Genomic DNA, 15,117 nt, shown 5'->3' with positions numbered 1-15,117 from the left:
TTTTTTTTTTTTTTTAAAGGACAAACTGCTCTTCTTTTATAGACACCACCTCAACTAAAACATCTAAAAGTTTCCTTCTTTCCTGATTAGGAATTTTGGAAGACAAGTTAGTAGTAGGAGACCCTCTAAAACCTCACCCCAAACTTATGCCCTCAGATGGCAGTGGGCACACAATGAATCTGCCACAAGGAAAGCTCCACCCCGAGGTCACCTGGCAGGGAAGAGGCAGCCTCACACAGCCCCCATGGAATGTGATACAACATCTCAGAGAATGTGATTATTTAAATCCGGTTATCATTTTCCTCATACATCACACACACACACACACACACACAAAGTGGATCTATGCAAAATTAAATGGTAATGTTGTTCCGTTTGTGCCAGAAAGATGGATGCATTTCCTACATGACTTCAACTATTCTACTGATTCTATTGAAACATTTGCACAGAGGAGTGTGACTGGGGAACCAACCACTTTCCACCATAAAAGTGCTCATACATTTTTCTCATTTCCTAGTTTGCCATCACGTAACAACTTGGAATGTTTACCTGGAAGTGATAACAACAGATTTCATTTATTCACTCAAATCCCACACTCATAAAGAAAACAATCTCTCATAATGTAAAACATTATCAGCAGGAGCATAATGCATGGCTGAGGGGTTGTACCTTTTTAATGATAGATGGGTTTTCAGAAGTGACGAGTAAACCTAAGACGAAGGCCCAGCAGTTTGACCCATAAGTTTGAAATATGCAAAAGAGCTCAAGTCAAGCTCCTGATAAATGGCAGTGGGCCTGTCACCACAAGCCCACCCGGACAATGAACAGGCTTGGCGCTCGGCTGCCAGAAACCAAACTATGATTTATTGTTCTCTTCAAATTAATAAAAGCAATGCCGTCCATTATGGATTCCAGTATTTATCCATGTGAGAAAGAGCTGATGTTTCAAAATGGCCATGTGAACAGGTTATACTTCTGAAACCACATTCTTTTAACCTTAATTCACCACCATGAGGGAAGCCTCTACTTTCACCCAGGTTATCTAGTGTATAGCCAAAACCTGCACAAGGGATATTTCTGTACTCTATTAACTCAAGTCCACTTAAAACTTCTCAAGATAGAGCATCTACAGAAAGACAAACAGGATCTCTCCAATTCTCTCACTTTACAGATGAGAAAACTGAGGCCAGAGGCCAAAGCACCTAGCCCAAACTTCCCCTGCAAAGGCAGCAACCCTGCTGGAGAAAAACTGAGGTTTCCAAATCACCAGCCACCAATCTGCGATCAGAAGCCATTCTGGCCATAGATGAGTTGTTTGTTTGTTTAACCTTTAATTAAAAGCTTAAACATTGTAAGGTTTGGCACACCATTCCAGATTCCTGGCTTCTCTTGAAAATCCTGGCTATGCGGCAATTATGGGTCCAAATTCCTGCCTCACTCTGCAGGGCTGGGGAGTAGCTGCCCATGGCAAATGGGCATGTGGTGCTACAACCCCCCCCAAAAAACCCCTTTCTTTGTTGCCAATGGTCCTGGAGACCTTGGTATTGGTGTCTTTCCTCTGCATTATACTCAGCTGAGGCTAAAAAATGTATGATATATATATATATTTCTCTTTACCTCATCTGCATGTAATACATATGATACACACATGTATGTATGTATTGCAGAAAAGTGGCTATTTAAAATCTGAAGATACATATAGGAATATTTTAATGATGTCTTGATGAGCATAATTTGCCAGCCTTAAGGAGAGCAGATATAAGTCATGGGCACAAGACCCTTTTGAGGCAAAGCGAGCAGAAAGTGGGCACTCAGCAGAGGTGAGCTGGCTGGGAATGGGGCTACCCGTTCCCACCGCCTGAGAGCGCAGAGACTCACGAAGCAAGGCAGTTAGAGCCTACCACTCAGCACTCAGCCCTGGTCCTGATTTGTACTTCTCGTGCACCATTTTTTGTGTTTTCACAGCATCCAGAGTGGTCATTTTTAAATGTGAATAAGATCATGCCATTCTCCTGCTTAAAACTCATCTCCGACTCCCTTTCTCTCAGCCCCCCAGATGCCTGCCCTGTTCTCCTTGTTCATTTCACACAACTTTCTCCTTCACTCGCCAGCTCCAGACACACCCCAGGCTTTCTTCCGAGCCTGGAACATCGGGTGTTCCTACCTTGTAAATCCTTCTGTCCTTCACCAAGATACTTCAATAACTGGCCCTACTTGTCATTCTCTGGCCACTCCTCCTGCAGTGGCCCTGGTAGCCACTAGCACATCACCCTGAGATATTTTCTTCATTCATCCCTGTTTGAAGTTACCAAGTTTATTTGTAAACTTGGCTACAGAATGTCCCTCAAGCTAGACTATAAGTTCTCTGAAAACAGGACCCTGTGCTGTCTTATTCACTTATTCCCAAAGTCTAGAAAGTGCCCTGCACATATGTACCAGCTGCAGAATAAATATGTCATGCCCTGTGTTTGAAGGGTATCGCAAATTCCTGGAGCCGGAAGAAAAATCTCTCCATTAACAAGATCCCGGCTCCAGATGAGAACAGGGGAGGAGGAAAGGTTATGCCTCCCTGGGCTCAGAATCTTTAAGGGACTTCAGCTGACAGTGCAGGGAGGATTAACTAAATGGTGAAATCTTTATACTACACCCACTTACACTTTAAAATGCTCTGCTGAGTGGTACTGCTGTGATTTCCAAGCGGCTTGCTCAGTTTCTGTTCGATTTCAGAATCAAGGTTGAGGCAACGGATGAGCATTCAAAAGGTGCTTCAGTAACTTCAAATGAGGCGTGCATGTGTGTCTGTGTGGTCCTGACTTCATCATTAGCAAACGATTGGTATTAAAGTGCTCTAAAACTCAAGACTCTAGACACGCATGCACATACTGAATTTTCAATTGCATTTGAAGTTGTGAAGAGCAATTCTATGGCACTTTGGAATTCCTAAGAAGAACCACCCAATGTCTCTGTGGACAACAGGGAATGTAGGTCAATTAAGGCTCCTTGAAAACATGGCCCCGTAGCCCTGGAACTCATATGTAGAAAGGCCCAACTGCAGGCCTGCTGGTCATTGACCGTCCTCAGACTCTGTGGTCTCAACGTCACAGCAAGTGGCATTTACAGATGAAAGAACAGAAAGAAGCTATAAAATGGCAGGAGAGCAGGGCAGAAGCACACTCTCACATGCACATGCCACAGCTACAGCAGAGAAAAACCCAGCAGTAACTGCTGTGCTGTCACCTACTATAACAAGATTGATCTGTAGTGAAATATAAGATAATGCAATCCAGAGGAAATAACTGCTGTTTCCTCTGAGAACGTCTGATGTTGTCAGGTGCAAGCCTGCTTCCCTCTTCTGCCTGCCACAGTGCACAGCAGCCCAAATAAGCAGGGACTCCACTGGGCAGAGTCCTCCCTCCCTCACTGCCAGAAGCACACATTTATCAAGCAGTGTTTCCCCAAACTGCCCGTGACTCCTTGGCCACGTCAAAGCAAGCAGGGCCTGGATGCCCATGGCGTGTCCAGGAAGGCAGAGCCACTCAATGTTGCTATTGTGTGCATGGGCCTCAGACAACGCAGTGGCATCTGCTCATTTGAAGCTAAGTCATTTTCTGCTTGTGGATTTCTAGCACAATTCATCATCCCCATATTTCAACTTAATAGTACAATTCTGGCCCTGAGTTTCAACCACAGAAGCCCTTGTGGAGATCACGGTTTTAGATTCCGCCTGTAAGACATAGAGCTGATGTGACTGTCAACGGCTGAACATTTTGTGGAGCAATATTTTCATAAACAGGATGGCCAGAAACAAAGGTAAGGAGGGGGTACCAGCAGGTGAGCTCTTTGCCATTATTTTAGAGAATGTCTCCATATGAAATGGTCCAATACGGCCCGAGCCGTGTAAATAATTCACAAAAGCAAGTTCAGTTCCTTCCCTTTGAAATCTGAGTAATACCTTATAAGGCAGCTGCTGCCCACTGACACACACACAGCAATGGGTAGCTGGCAGCTTCCATTTCTGGCAGTTGTTATGAAGTCTCCATAGCCGGTGATTTGTAGATGATTATAACTTTTGCTCTGCATATCATTGTTACTGACAGGCAAATCCCATCAATCGAATGGCATGACTGATTAAAAAAGAAGGCAAACTTGACAGAGGCAGTCTGGTAAGCCATTTTTTTTCCAGCCAATTACAACCACCATGAACGCTCACCATTGTGTATAGAAAAGCCAGATCTGACACCAGCCTCTCCTCTCCCCATTCTCCAGGAGCCTCAGCACACACGTTCCAGAAAGACTTTCCAAACCCAAATGTTTTGTGTTTCAAGAGGAAAAATGCAATCCAGCGTGGGGTTGCTTACATTCTAGTTCACAGAAAAAAAATGATCTGCCTAGAGTGCCCCACTGACCCCCCAGTTTGTCAAGGCAGAAAACTCACTGCAGCAACAGGCCCTGACAGCAGCACTTTCATTACACGAACAGTCACGACACCTTTTCAATTCTGCTCATCTCTTAGTCTCTAGCCAAATGGAACTTATTACTTATAGCTTGTTGGGATTTATGAATTATTTATAAAAGTAAGTCTATGACTCCAGACTCTTAAAAGACAATACAACAGTACCCTCATTGTTATCCACAACTGCACTTCTATCAGAGAAAGCAGATATTCTCCATAACACACGCTGCATGTTTGGGGTGAAATAACAGTTGTGAAAATACCAAGCCTGTAAGATTATTTGGAAGCTATTTACGGAATGCCTGGGTATATTTTTAAACCAGTCTCTTTTATTCTAAGCCAGCCTTAGATTCCAGAAAGACACAGCAGATGTGTGCTACCAACATATTTCCCAGCTTGACTACAAACAGTGATATCCTGCTACTTTTACCCAGTAGTGTCAAGCTGTGATTAAAAAGGCAATTCCCCCTTGACGTATATCCAGAAGGTTCGAGGAGGCCATGATCCATGAGTCTCCTGCTGTACCCCAGAGCACAATGGCTCTGCATCCTAAGTGGGGATTAAAACATGGGCCAGTGTGGGGTTAGGATCTCACCTCCAGCTCCTCAGAGCACATGACCTTGCCCAGTAAAACAGACGACACTGCACACCCTCACCTGGGTGACACTATCTCAGTCACAGACCCAGTTGGTGAGGTTGAAAGGCATGAGGTGGCCAGCCAGCCATGGCCTTGCCACACCTCTACAACAGTGGCATGTTTGCTTGGCAAAGAAATCTCCACTGGCTCTGGTACAGGGAGCAGCAGCTGACCCAGATGCAGGAGCCCCAACGGACAGGGGACTTCCCCCAGACTCCCCTCCAGAATCTCAGTCCTCAGCACGCCCACAGCATCCCTCCCTCCTTCCGGGGCCCAGCCACAGACCCCTCTCCAAGTGTCCCTGCCCAGCTGTCCAGTCTACATCCTACCCCAAAGCATGGTGCAGAGGAAGAAGCAGAGGTTGGACAGCAGAGGCCCCGGGAGGCTGATGGCACTTTAAGCCACTGTCCTCACGGTGTCCCTGAGGTCCCACATGACATGTCCATAGAGGAGGAGAAGCCCTATAACCCTCTGCACACAGACCATACCCATATTCCCCAAAGAGCACACAGCCAGTGAAAACGCAGGCAGGAAACAGTGAACTTACCTTGCTGAAAAACATCTGCCAAGAGAGAAGAAAAATAGGGGAGGGGAGAGGGGAGAAAGAGAGGAGAAAAAAATTAATAACAATGTTGAAAGTCACAGTGTGATGATAACATATGCTGACTTTGCTAAGCACTCTATGCATATTTCCTTTAATTCAGGAGGCAGTGCTTAAGAGCTCAAGCTCTGGAATGAGACTGCTTGCATTTCAGTCCTGGCCTCACACTTACTAACTCTGTGACTTACAGTTCCCTAAACCACAAAATAGATCTAAGTATGGGAAAAATTAAACAAATGATGACATACATTTTAAGAGCTTAGACCTATGCCCAGTACATAGTAAACATAGAAAAATCAGCAGCTATTATTTATATTGATACTACTTTCACAACAATCTTATAAAGTAAGTTTTATTATAGTTCTCATTTTATAGATGGGGAAACTGAGGCTCCAGAAAGTTAAGTAACTCATTCAAGACCATAAAGGAACAAGTCTGTTAGAAAAGTTAAAAAAATTAACGTATTTTTTCCAGCAAATATTGAGAAGCTACCAAATACCCTAAATGCCAATTACACTGACACCAGGAAACACAAATCTAGGGCCAGGCACGGTGGCTCATGCCTGTAATCCCAGCACTTTGGGAGGCTGAGGCAGGAGGATCACCCGAGGTCAGGAGTTCGAGATCAGTATGGCCAACATGGTGAAACCCCATCTCTACTAAAAATACAAAAATTAGCCAGGCGTGGTGGTGGGTGCCTGTAATCCCAGCTACTCGGGAGGCTGAGGCAGGAGAATCACTTGAACCCGGGAGGCGGAGGTTGCAGTGAGCCGAGATCACGCCATTGCACTCCAGCCTGGGGAACAAGAGTGAAATTCCATCTCAACACACACACACACACACACACACACACACACACACACACACACACACACACACTTTCTCTCTCTAGTTAAAAAAATAAACAAGCAGTCACTAACTACCATCCCACAAGAAATTCAATGGCCTGGTTTTGAATTTTATGTAAATGGACTGATACAACATGAATTCTTTTCTTGGCTTCTTTTGGAGTCACCCATACCGTAGCACGTGGTAGCTCATTCATTCTCACTGCCATGTGGTATTTCACTGTGGGGTTATACTACAGTTTATTTCTCCACTCAACTGTTGGTGGATATTGGGTTGCTCTCAACGTTTGGAAATTAGGAATTGTGATGAACATTTCCGTACATATCTTTTGATAAACATATGTACAAATGCCAAGTACTTTTTGACATCTCCCACGTGGATTCAGGTTCACCCTACTTATACCACCTCCCACTCACTCCAAAAGTACTCTCATTTGCTCAAGCTTTCTCACTCAGTAACTTAAAGACAAAAGAACACCAGCAGAGATACAGACAGCACCACTCAGACATGAGCCAGTTCCTGCTCTGATGGTAGGACTGTAAAAAGGAATGAAACTTCTAGAAGATAGTTTGACGGTATATAAAAAAAATATTAAATATTCACTCCTTAGCCCAACAATACCACTCCTAGGACTTTAATCTAATGAAATAACAAAATATATAAAAGAAATCTATATGAATGTTCCTCATGACATTGTTTATACTGGCAAGACACTGGATATTGCCTGATTGTCTGGCAATAAGGAATCAAGCCAAATATATATCTCACACAATGGATTATTGTGCAGCTGTTTTAAATGGCTATTTAAAGACCTTGATTATTTTGAATGAAAATATTAGATAGCAAAATGGCACATATAATCCTGAGCCCATTTGTATACCTGTATGAAGAGAGATCTGTGACAACGGTCACAGAAATATTGATTATTTTCAGGAGATGGAATTTAGGGTCACCTTTTTTACATTTTATGCAAGCATTTCTGTATTAATTTTTAGCAATGAACATGCCTTACATTTACAACCCCAATTTTAAAGCTAACATTATTTTCATCTTAAAAATTAAGTAGGAACTATATATCACCAACATCTAATTTTGCTCTGTCATTACCAGAAACATCAGCTCCTACATAGTCACAAAGAACCAAGGGTCCATCAGTGGTGTGGCTGAGACATGCACCTTGTAGGTTAACAGCCTGCAAGAAGAGAAGATCTCTGGTGGCAGTTTTCACTCCACTTGGGCACACGTGACCCCACAGGGAGTTGTTCATACTCCCAAGGGCACACTGAGGCCAGTGGTTGTGGTGCAGGTAAAACAGATTGCAGGCTCATAATTCCCAGGGAATTGGCAAAAACACCACCATTTCTTTTACACTCAACAAAGCCAACTGGAATGTAAATGGGTCCTATCAGTGCCACTACAGGAAACCTTGACTCTGCTCTAATTGATACACACTGTACAGTAGTCTCTAAACTCAGTAATTCATCATTAGTACAAATTCTGATCCAGCAGTCTGTGGGATGCCACTGCCCAGAGACTGTGAGAATCATGTGCAGCTCCCTAAATATACCACTTTCACAGGCACCTGCTTCCTGGAACCCATAGTCTGTACCACCCACCCTCTGACCAGCCAGCACACCTGGAGGAGCCCTCCTACTCAGCCTTCAAATGTCACAGCCACTGTGAAGTTTATTCCCACAGAGAGGGAATTCACTGTTTCCGCTTCTGTGCCCCTGGAGTAATTTGTGCATGTTGCAATTATAGCTCATATTATAATGAGTTATTTATATAGACCATGAGCTCCTGAGGACAAGAGCAATGTCTCTTAAACACCTTTGTGGATCCTACCCGCCTAGGCATGACAAGCTCCCACCTACGAGGGAGGGAAAGAGGGCTGGTCTGTCTTAGCACTCATCTGATCCAACCTCCTCATTTTACAGATGAGGAAACTGAGTCCCAGACAATTCAGAGATTTTTCTCCAGATCACACATGGAGTTAAAGGCTGAGCCAGGACTACATGAGATTCATTTAACCTTAACGAAGCACAAAAGCTCATGACTATTACTAGCAAAGTACAAATTAGAGATTTATCATTCCCCTCTAATGAATACAGACAAAAATTTCCAACCTTGAAAACATCAGTGAAATAAGATTAGTCTTTGAAATACGGATTCAGTCTCGACATCCGTCCAGAATCCTCAACCTCCTCTGCGTGGTTTTGACAAGGAGCACTTCCCTCAAAATTCAGTACTGATCTGAATCACTGAAAAGTATCAGTGGACAGGGAGGATGGAAATTCAGGGAGGGATTTAGTGACCTTATTCTGTCCAATTCCATTGTATATTTCACGCTTCAGCAGACAAATATACATGGAGTAACTATTCATATTTTCTATTCTAAAAACTCACGGTAGCTATTTTAGACTTTTCCAAAAACTCTTTTTCAGCTTTGTTTACATTTTGCACTGTTTTATTCAACTGCAAATTTTAATAAACATTAGTATGAATATTGCAACAATTTTGCATATGAATTATCTTGGAACTTAACACTCGAAGTTTATGTCTTTCGTTGTCTGAGGTATAAATCATTCCATTCTTATTATTTATCTTTTTGGTCTAATAATGGTTTGGGCACCTTCTTTACAATTTCACTTTTCCAGAATGAAATGGCAATCCTGGCTCACACACACATGATTCACCGGCAGATAAATGGGAAATAAAGGAGAAGGTGGTGGTTTTTGTGCTGTTAGCTACATTTTAACTTCCTCTCCCAAACTGTGGATGTCAAAGGATATCAGCCATTGAAATATTCTTACCATTCGCTACACTGGTGTTCCTGTCCACCACCCCCATCTCCTAAACTATAGGGAGTAGTCACTTACAAAAATCAAAAGATCTCGAATTTGAGTGTGATATTCTTCTTTCAATCTAACCAACCACAAAGTCAGGTGTCCATCCATTACACTTGCTGAGCTCGAGTTTCCTTGTTGAAAACCCAGGCATATTCCAATACCCCTATCATGGTGGTGAGAAGGTAAAGTTAGATATACAACAAATGTTTTCCCATTCCATCCGCTGCTGTGGGGAATTACTCTGAGAATAAGACTCAGGACCATCTTTTCTGCTCTTGCAGGAGTTGAAAATCACGCCAGTATGGAGTGGGGAATTACCAGTGGCTGCTCTAGCCAGAATCAGGTTGAGCCCAAAGGACACCAGCGACACTGGTACAGAGGAAATGAACTCCTTCAGACAAAGCTCTGCTCTTACTCACTTCCCGAGGGAGAAAACCCCAACCCCAATCATTCACGTGGACAAAGGAAGGCCTGTTCTTCCCCCTGCCCCGCCTCCCCAGCCCCACTGGCCCCCGGAGCCATTCTGGTCCTATAGATAGATGAAAGGGTGTGTATAAGTTGGTGATTCAGATGTGGGAGGAAGAAAATAAGAAAGAAGGAACTCAGATTGCCTTTCTTAGCCCTGCTGTCCAATTTCTTCAGTTAGGAATGAGCATCAAGGATGCTTGCCCCTTCCCCCACAGCTACTAAGAGATTCACACCCTAGAGATCTTTAATGCACTGAGTCCTCCAGAGACAGGGGCCATAAAAAGACTTGATTATTTATTATTATTAATAAGTTATGGCAATTAGACTGGGTGATTCCTAAACGTTGCTGATTAAAACTTTCTTGAGTGCTACTCATCCACATGACTAGTGTTTACCTCGATTAAAAATGACTTAACTACACTCTGTGTGAACCCCTCTCTTGCGCCTGGGTTAATAATTAGCAGTGCACAGAGCCACGCAGGTTAAGTGAGTTGGCTCTGCTTTATTTATCTATTGCTTTGTTTTATGAGGAGAACTGGATGGCAGTCTTATTGCCCATTCAGTCTGCCAGGAATAATTTACTATTTCAAGCCATAGTCCATAACTATGGTTAGAGAAACTCTCACTATTATTACAGTATCACACTTAGCCTACACCCCACAGTATTAAAGGTATGGCAAACAGTGAAACCGAGCATGACTTCCATAAAACTGGGGGAGGTAAAGTTACTAGTTCTCAAACAATGTAATCATACTACTCTCTCAATTTTGCTTTCTTTTCTAGGTTAAATTATAGATGAGGAGAGTTTAGTTTCTTGAAATGCATGCACTTAACTCCCATTTAAGAAGTCTCACCTGGGGAGACAGCTGTCTTGCGAGTCCTCGTGTGGTTTGAGCTACAGAAAGAAAATTCTCTTTCAAGTACAAGTGCTTTTACAGTAAAGCGCTGCGAATTTTACTGGGACCCAACTAACCAGGGCTGAGGAAGGAAACAGCTGGAATGAATGCGGCTTTCTTGATAGAGTCAGTTCACCATTAACTAAAATCAGTTTCACAATCAGCTGAGCTGCCCCCCTCACCAAGTTTAAAAAACCAGCAAGCTCTGTACATAGACACGAAGAGTAATGAGAATTCAGTCAGTACATTTCTTCTGCAAATCTCTGTGAATGGAGTGAATTTTTTCTTTTTATGTTGAAAAGTGGGGCCCATCAATGCCTCCCTACTTGTTGAGTTCCCGTGGCACTCCAGGGAAGTTCTGTTTTCAATTGACAAAGTTCAGGTCCAAACCTGCAGGCGGTTGATGACACGATGAGTCCTTATTTGATCCAGTGCTGTGGCACCACAGGATTATGGCCACTGGATCTCAATGATCTGGGATCAAGTTCCAACCCCTTACCAAATGGACACCCGGAGTAATCACTCAACATGTTGTAGCTTACATTCCTATCTATAAAATGGCAACAGTAGCAAAGAGCTTTTTCCCTACCATAGGAATATCATGAGGATCAAGTGGGATAATTTCATCAGCACAGAGCACAAGTACTTTGTAGTCAAATAATATTCGTTCAATCCTGGAAAAGGTCAGCATCCTAGCCACACTGGACTAGCTATTTAAATTCTATGATTCTTCATTTCCTCACTTGTAGAATGAGGATAATAAAACTGATCTTGCAGAATGCCTAGGAGGACAGTCAAAAGCGTATCTGTAAAGCGCTTAGCACGTGGTGGCTGGTTTATGCTGCATGTTCAATAGGTGAAAGTCAATGTTATAACAATAAGCAAGAGAAACAGGGTCATAAAAACTCAGGTTCTGATGTCAGAGCTGGTCCTATGTCCACCTGTGCGATCTTGGGCAAATTATTTTATCTCCTCAAGCCTTGATTTTTTTCATCAGCAACATGCCAGTAACAATAGGTAATTTTTGTGGAGACAGAATTTGCCATGGAGACTGAATGAGAGATTGCCTATAAGAGAACACGATTACTGGCACCCAGAAAGTCTTCTATAAATTAGAGTATTATTATTCAAAAAACATTTATTGGTTGTCTACTATTTGAAAAACCTCTGTGACTTGCATAGGACTGTAAAGGAATCATGAGAGGAAAATTCATGAAAATAAAATGATCCTTCTAATTCCTTCTTGTCATCCTGTAGCTATATGCCATTCAGAAGCCCCAAATCAATTCTCAGATATTACCTATGAATGAATTATTTTTAAGCCTTGACATCAGTGATCCAATGACATCCTACCTTCAAACACCAGCAATCTAAGGAGTTGTGGTTAGAACCCAGAGGGGCCAGAAACCCAAGGCCTGACCTTTGTTTTGGGTACCACTCATTCCTTTAACATTGCCCGTCTCCTCTGGACTTGTCTTTGTTTCTCAAGATACCATTTAGGGGGCTCAGCTAGCCCTGTCCTGGGCTTTGATCAGCATCTCAAGCCACACTCCCTGGTGGGTAAGGGTCAAAAGCGGTAGGAACTGTATGGGGGCAGCTGAATTGGCAGCACTCAAAGAGAGCTGTTCTGTTCCCTATAACGGGGTTCTATGGAGAATTTGCCTGAGAAAAGGGTTCCATTGTTTTATTAAATAAAGTTTGAGCACAACAAACCACTGAAGCAGAGCCCCTTCCTGCCCAGGTGCAGGTCTGTCTCTCCCGGAGCATGGCCAGAGTCCAGAGCTCCTCCAGAGTCCCCGCTCAGCCTCAGTGGCACCACATCGGGGCTGTGATTAGTTTTCTGTGTCTCCAAAGCCAGACAGCTCAGGCAACCATGTAGCCACACGGCCAATATTCATGACCCTCCTGCTTCCTCCAGGCACACTAAGGTTGCTCAAACTGAACAGAGCCCCAGTGAGCCTTGGTAATAGCTTTAAGGACTAACCAGAAGGCCTCGCTCCGCATCTCCAGCTCTCTAAGCCAAAAACGACAACCGCTCTTTAATGCTGCAAGATCTTTTATCTCACTCTGCCTTTTCTTCTCTACCTGGTTTTGGATGTAGGCTGAAGAAAGTTCTCTCATTTTCCTTGCTTCTGGCCTCCCTTCACCTTTTATCATATTAGAAATGAAGACCAATACTTTGCCTGTCACTGTTGTACCTCTGAAGGCACAGAGTGCTCAGTAAATGTCTTTTATTTGTGGATAAGAAAAAAATTTTTAAAAAAAGCCTCAAAGAATCTTCTTGCTACATTTACTAGGGAATGTACTACCAACATCAATCTTGGGCTGTGTGCTTGTAACCCATCAACCTGCGCTTACTTGGAAAGGCAGTGCAAGAGACACGAGCTGGTAAGCCCCTACCATGTTTACGACATCCTATCCCTAGTATATCTCATTCCTAGCACAGAGGAATAAAGCTCTTAACTACTGAAAGAACATAAAAAAATAGATTTAGGAATAATACTTTTTATGATTGCATTCTGTATACTATGAAAGTTATGTTCGAGTCTGCTAGTACTTTATAGAGCTGATAAAGTAGAACAGTGTGGCTTCCCAGCTCACAGTGTATTTTATATCCACTTAAAATGTTTTCTCTTAAATTGAATTACTTTTTGAGTAATTATAATAAGACTAATCTGGGCTTAATGAATTCATGTACAAATATTTTAGACTGCATTATTAAAATCTCTATGATATGAAACTATGTTAAAACTGATCCCTCTAGCAACCAGTGTTTTCCTACGAAAAGAGCAGGACACATGACCTTCTCTGAATTCTTTTGAATCAACTGAGAAATCAGAAGCCACATTAAGAGCCTACACAAAAGAAGTTGACAAGTAACATTGCTTTAATTTTCCTAAACTTCTATCATTGGATATTAATTGGAGTATTAATTAGGAGTCACAAAAAAGTATTTGTATTAAGTATCCATATATGCAAAGGGCTGAAGAGATGGCCCATCTTCCAGAAGAAATTACATTATGGCTGTGATTAGCAATGACATAAAACTAATACTGCTAAAATACTAAAAGTGAGCCCCTGGATATCAAGCTTTACATTGTAAAAAGTCTCCAAATGCAGTTGTCTAAACATCTGCATTCTAGCTTGCAGTGCAGGCAAAGCCACTCGCCTTCCCTGGGATTCCGTTCTTCTATTTGCAAAATGATTCCTACTAGATGATCTCTAAGGTCCCTTTCAGTTCTAAAGCATGACGATTTTAAGTTTAAAATTACACACATTGTATCAAATGGACTCTTACTGCATATAGCTTATTTGTCATCTTACGCATGCTAAATTACATTCACAAAAAAATTTCATTCTCTGCAATTCACATACACCCACAAACACATCCATAATACAGCCTGTGATTTCAAATTTATTCCAAGATATTATCTCAGTGGTAAAGTATTTTTCCCATTACAGATAAATTATAAGCCATCTGAAACCTTTAAGGTTCTATAACCTTCTTGAATCAGGTTTTATTCCCCCAACCTGCCCACCCAACATACACTTCCTGAAAGATGCTTTTTCATCTCCATTTCCAAGTCAAATGATACATTTTATCCACATGTATTCCTCAGCCAGCTCTGTGTGATCCAGGTTTTAATCAGGTTGGTTACCCAGTTTCCAAAATTCAAACTGGATGTTTACAAATGGCCAGCAGAATAAATCTCTCTCTTTACCAGGTGATCATTATCAGGATGGACAACTTTAAAGTAAACAGAAGACAATGATTATCATCATTACTTGATGCTTGGCACAAATAACCATCAGGACAGCTCCCAGGAGCCAGAGACAATTCAAGTTTGAATTCTGAGAAGCTGCTCTAAAATCAAGCGTTGTTGATCATCATGAAATGGGCCCAAGACTTCTAGGAGGGGCTTTGATGATGTAATACACTCTAGCTTGACCTCAGTTTCAGGAGGTACAGGTTCTGGCCTGGCTCTACTATAAATCACCTGAATGAACTTAAATCATTTAAGCACTCTGGGTTTCAAAGGAGCAGCTGACAAGAAAATAGCTGCAATCTTTTCCAGTTCTAAAGTTCTATAATGAACACTACCAGGAACTTTCATTAGAACTCCCTGCTATATGCTCCCATATCTACTGTATATCTCCTTGGCGCCCTAATATACACCTGTTATTTTCTTTCTCTTTCTCTCCAACTAAGCTGAAAGGACCATGATGTCAGGGACATTCTGTCCATTGTAGTCCCAAAGCCCAGGGCAGAATATTAGAGCATAAAAGTCCATATTAACATTAATAATAACTAATATATTTTCAGACTTTTCTGTACATCAGGCAGTATTTTAAGTACTTAACAT

The 15,117-nt window shown here is 42.3% G+C and overlaps 1 protein-coding gene across 2 annotated transcripts in view; it reads right to left on the bottom strand.

Moving 5' to 3' along the window:
* GFRA1 (GDNF family receptor alpha 1) overlaps window positions 1–15,117 on the bottom strand; it is a 217,623-nt gene that overhangs the window by 148,360 nt on the left and 54,146 nt on the right. For both annotated transcript variants that reach the window (XM_011927825.1, XM_011927824.1), the window contains one exon: window positions 5,638–5,652. In XM_011927825.1, the coding sequence (XP_011783215.1) occupies window positions 5,638–5,652 (15 nt within the window). The remainder of the gene's footprint in view (window positions 1–5,637; window positions 5,653–15,117) is intronic.

Source organism: Colobus angolensis, unplaced genomic scaffold, assembly GCF_000951035.1.
Source record: "Colobus angolensis palliatus isolate OR3802 unplaced genomic scaffold, Cang.pa_1.0 Scaffold75, whole genome shotgun sequence".
Lineage (NCBI taxonomy): Eukaryota > Metazoa > Chordata > Mammalia > Primates > Cercopithecidae > Colobus > Colobus angolensis.
The sequence above is the reverse complement of the archived record's forward strand: the minus strand, read 5'-3'. Positions and strand labels throughout refer to the sequence as shown.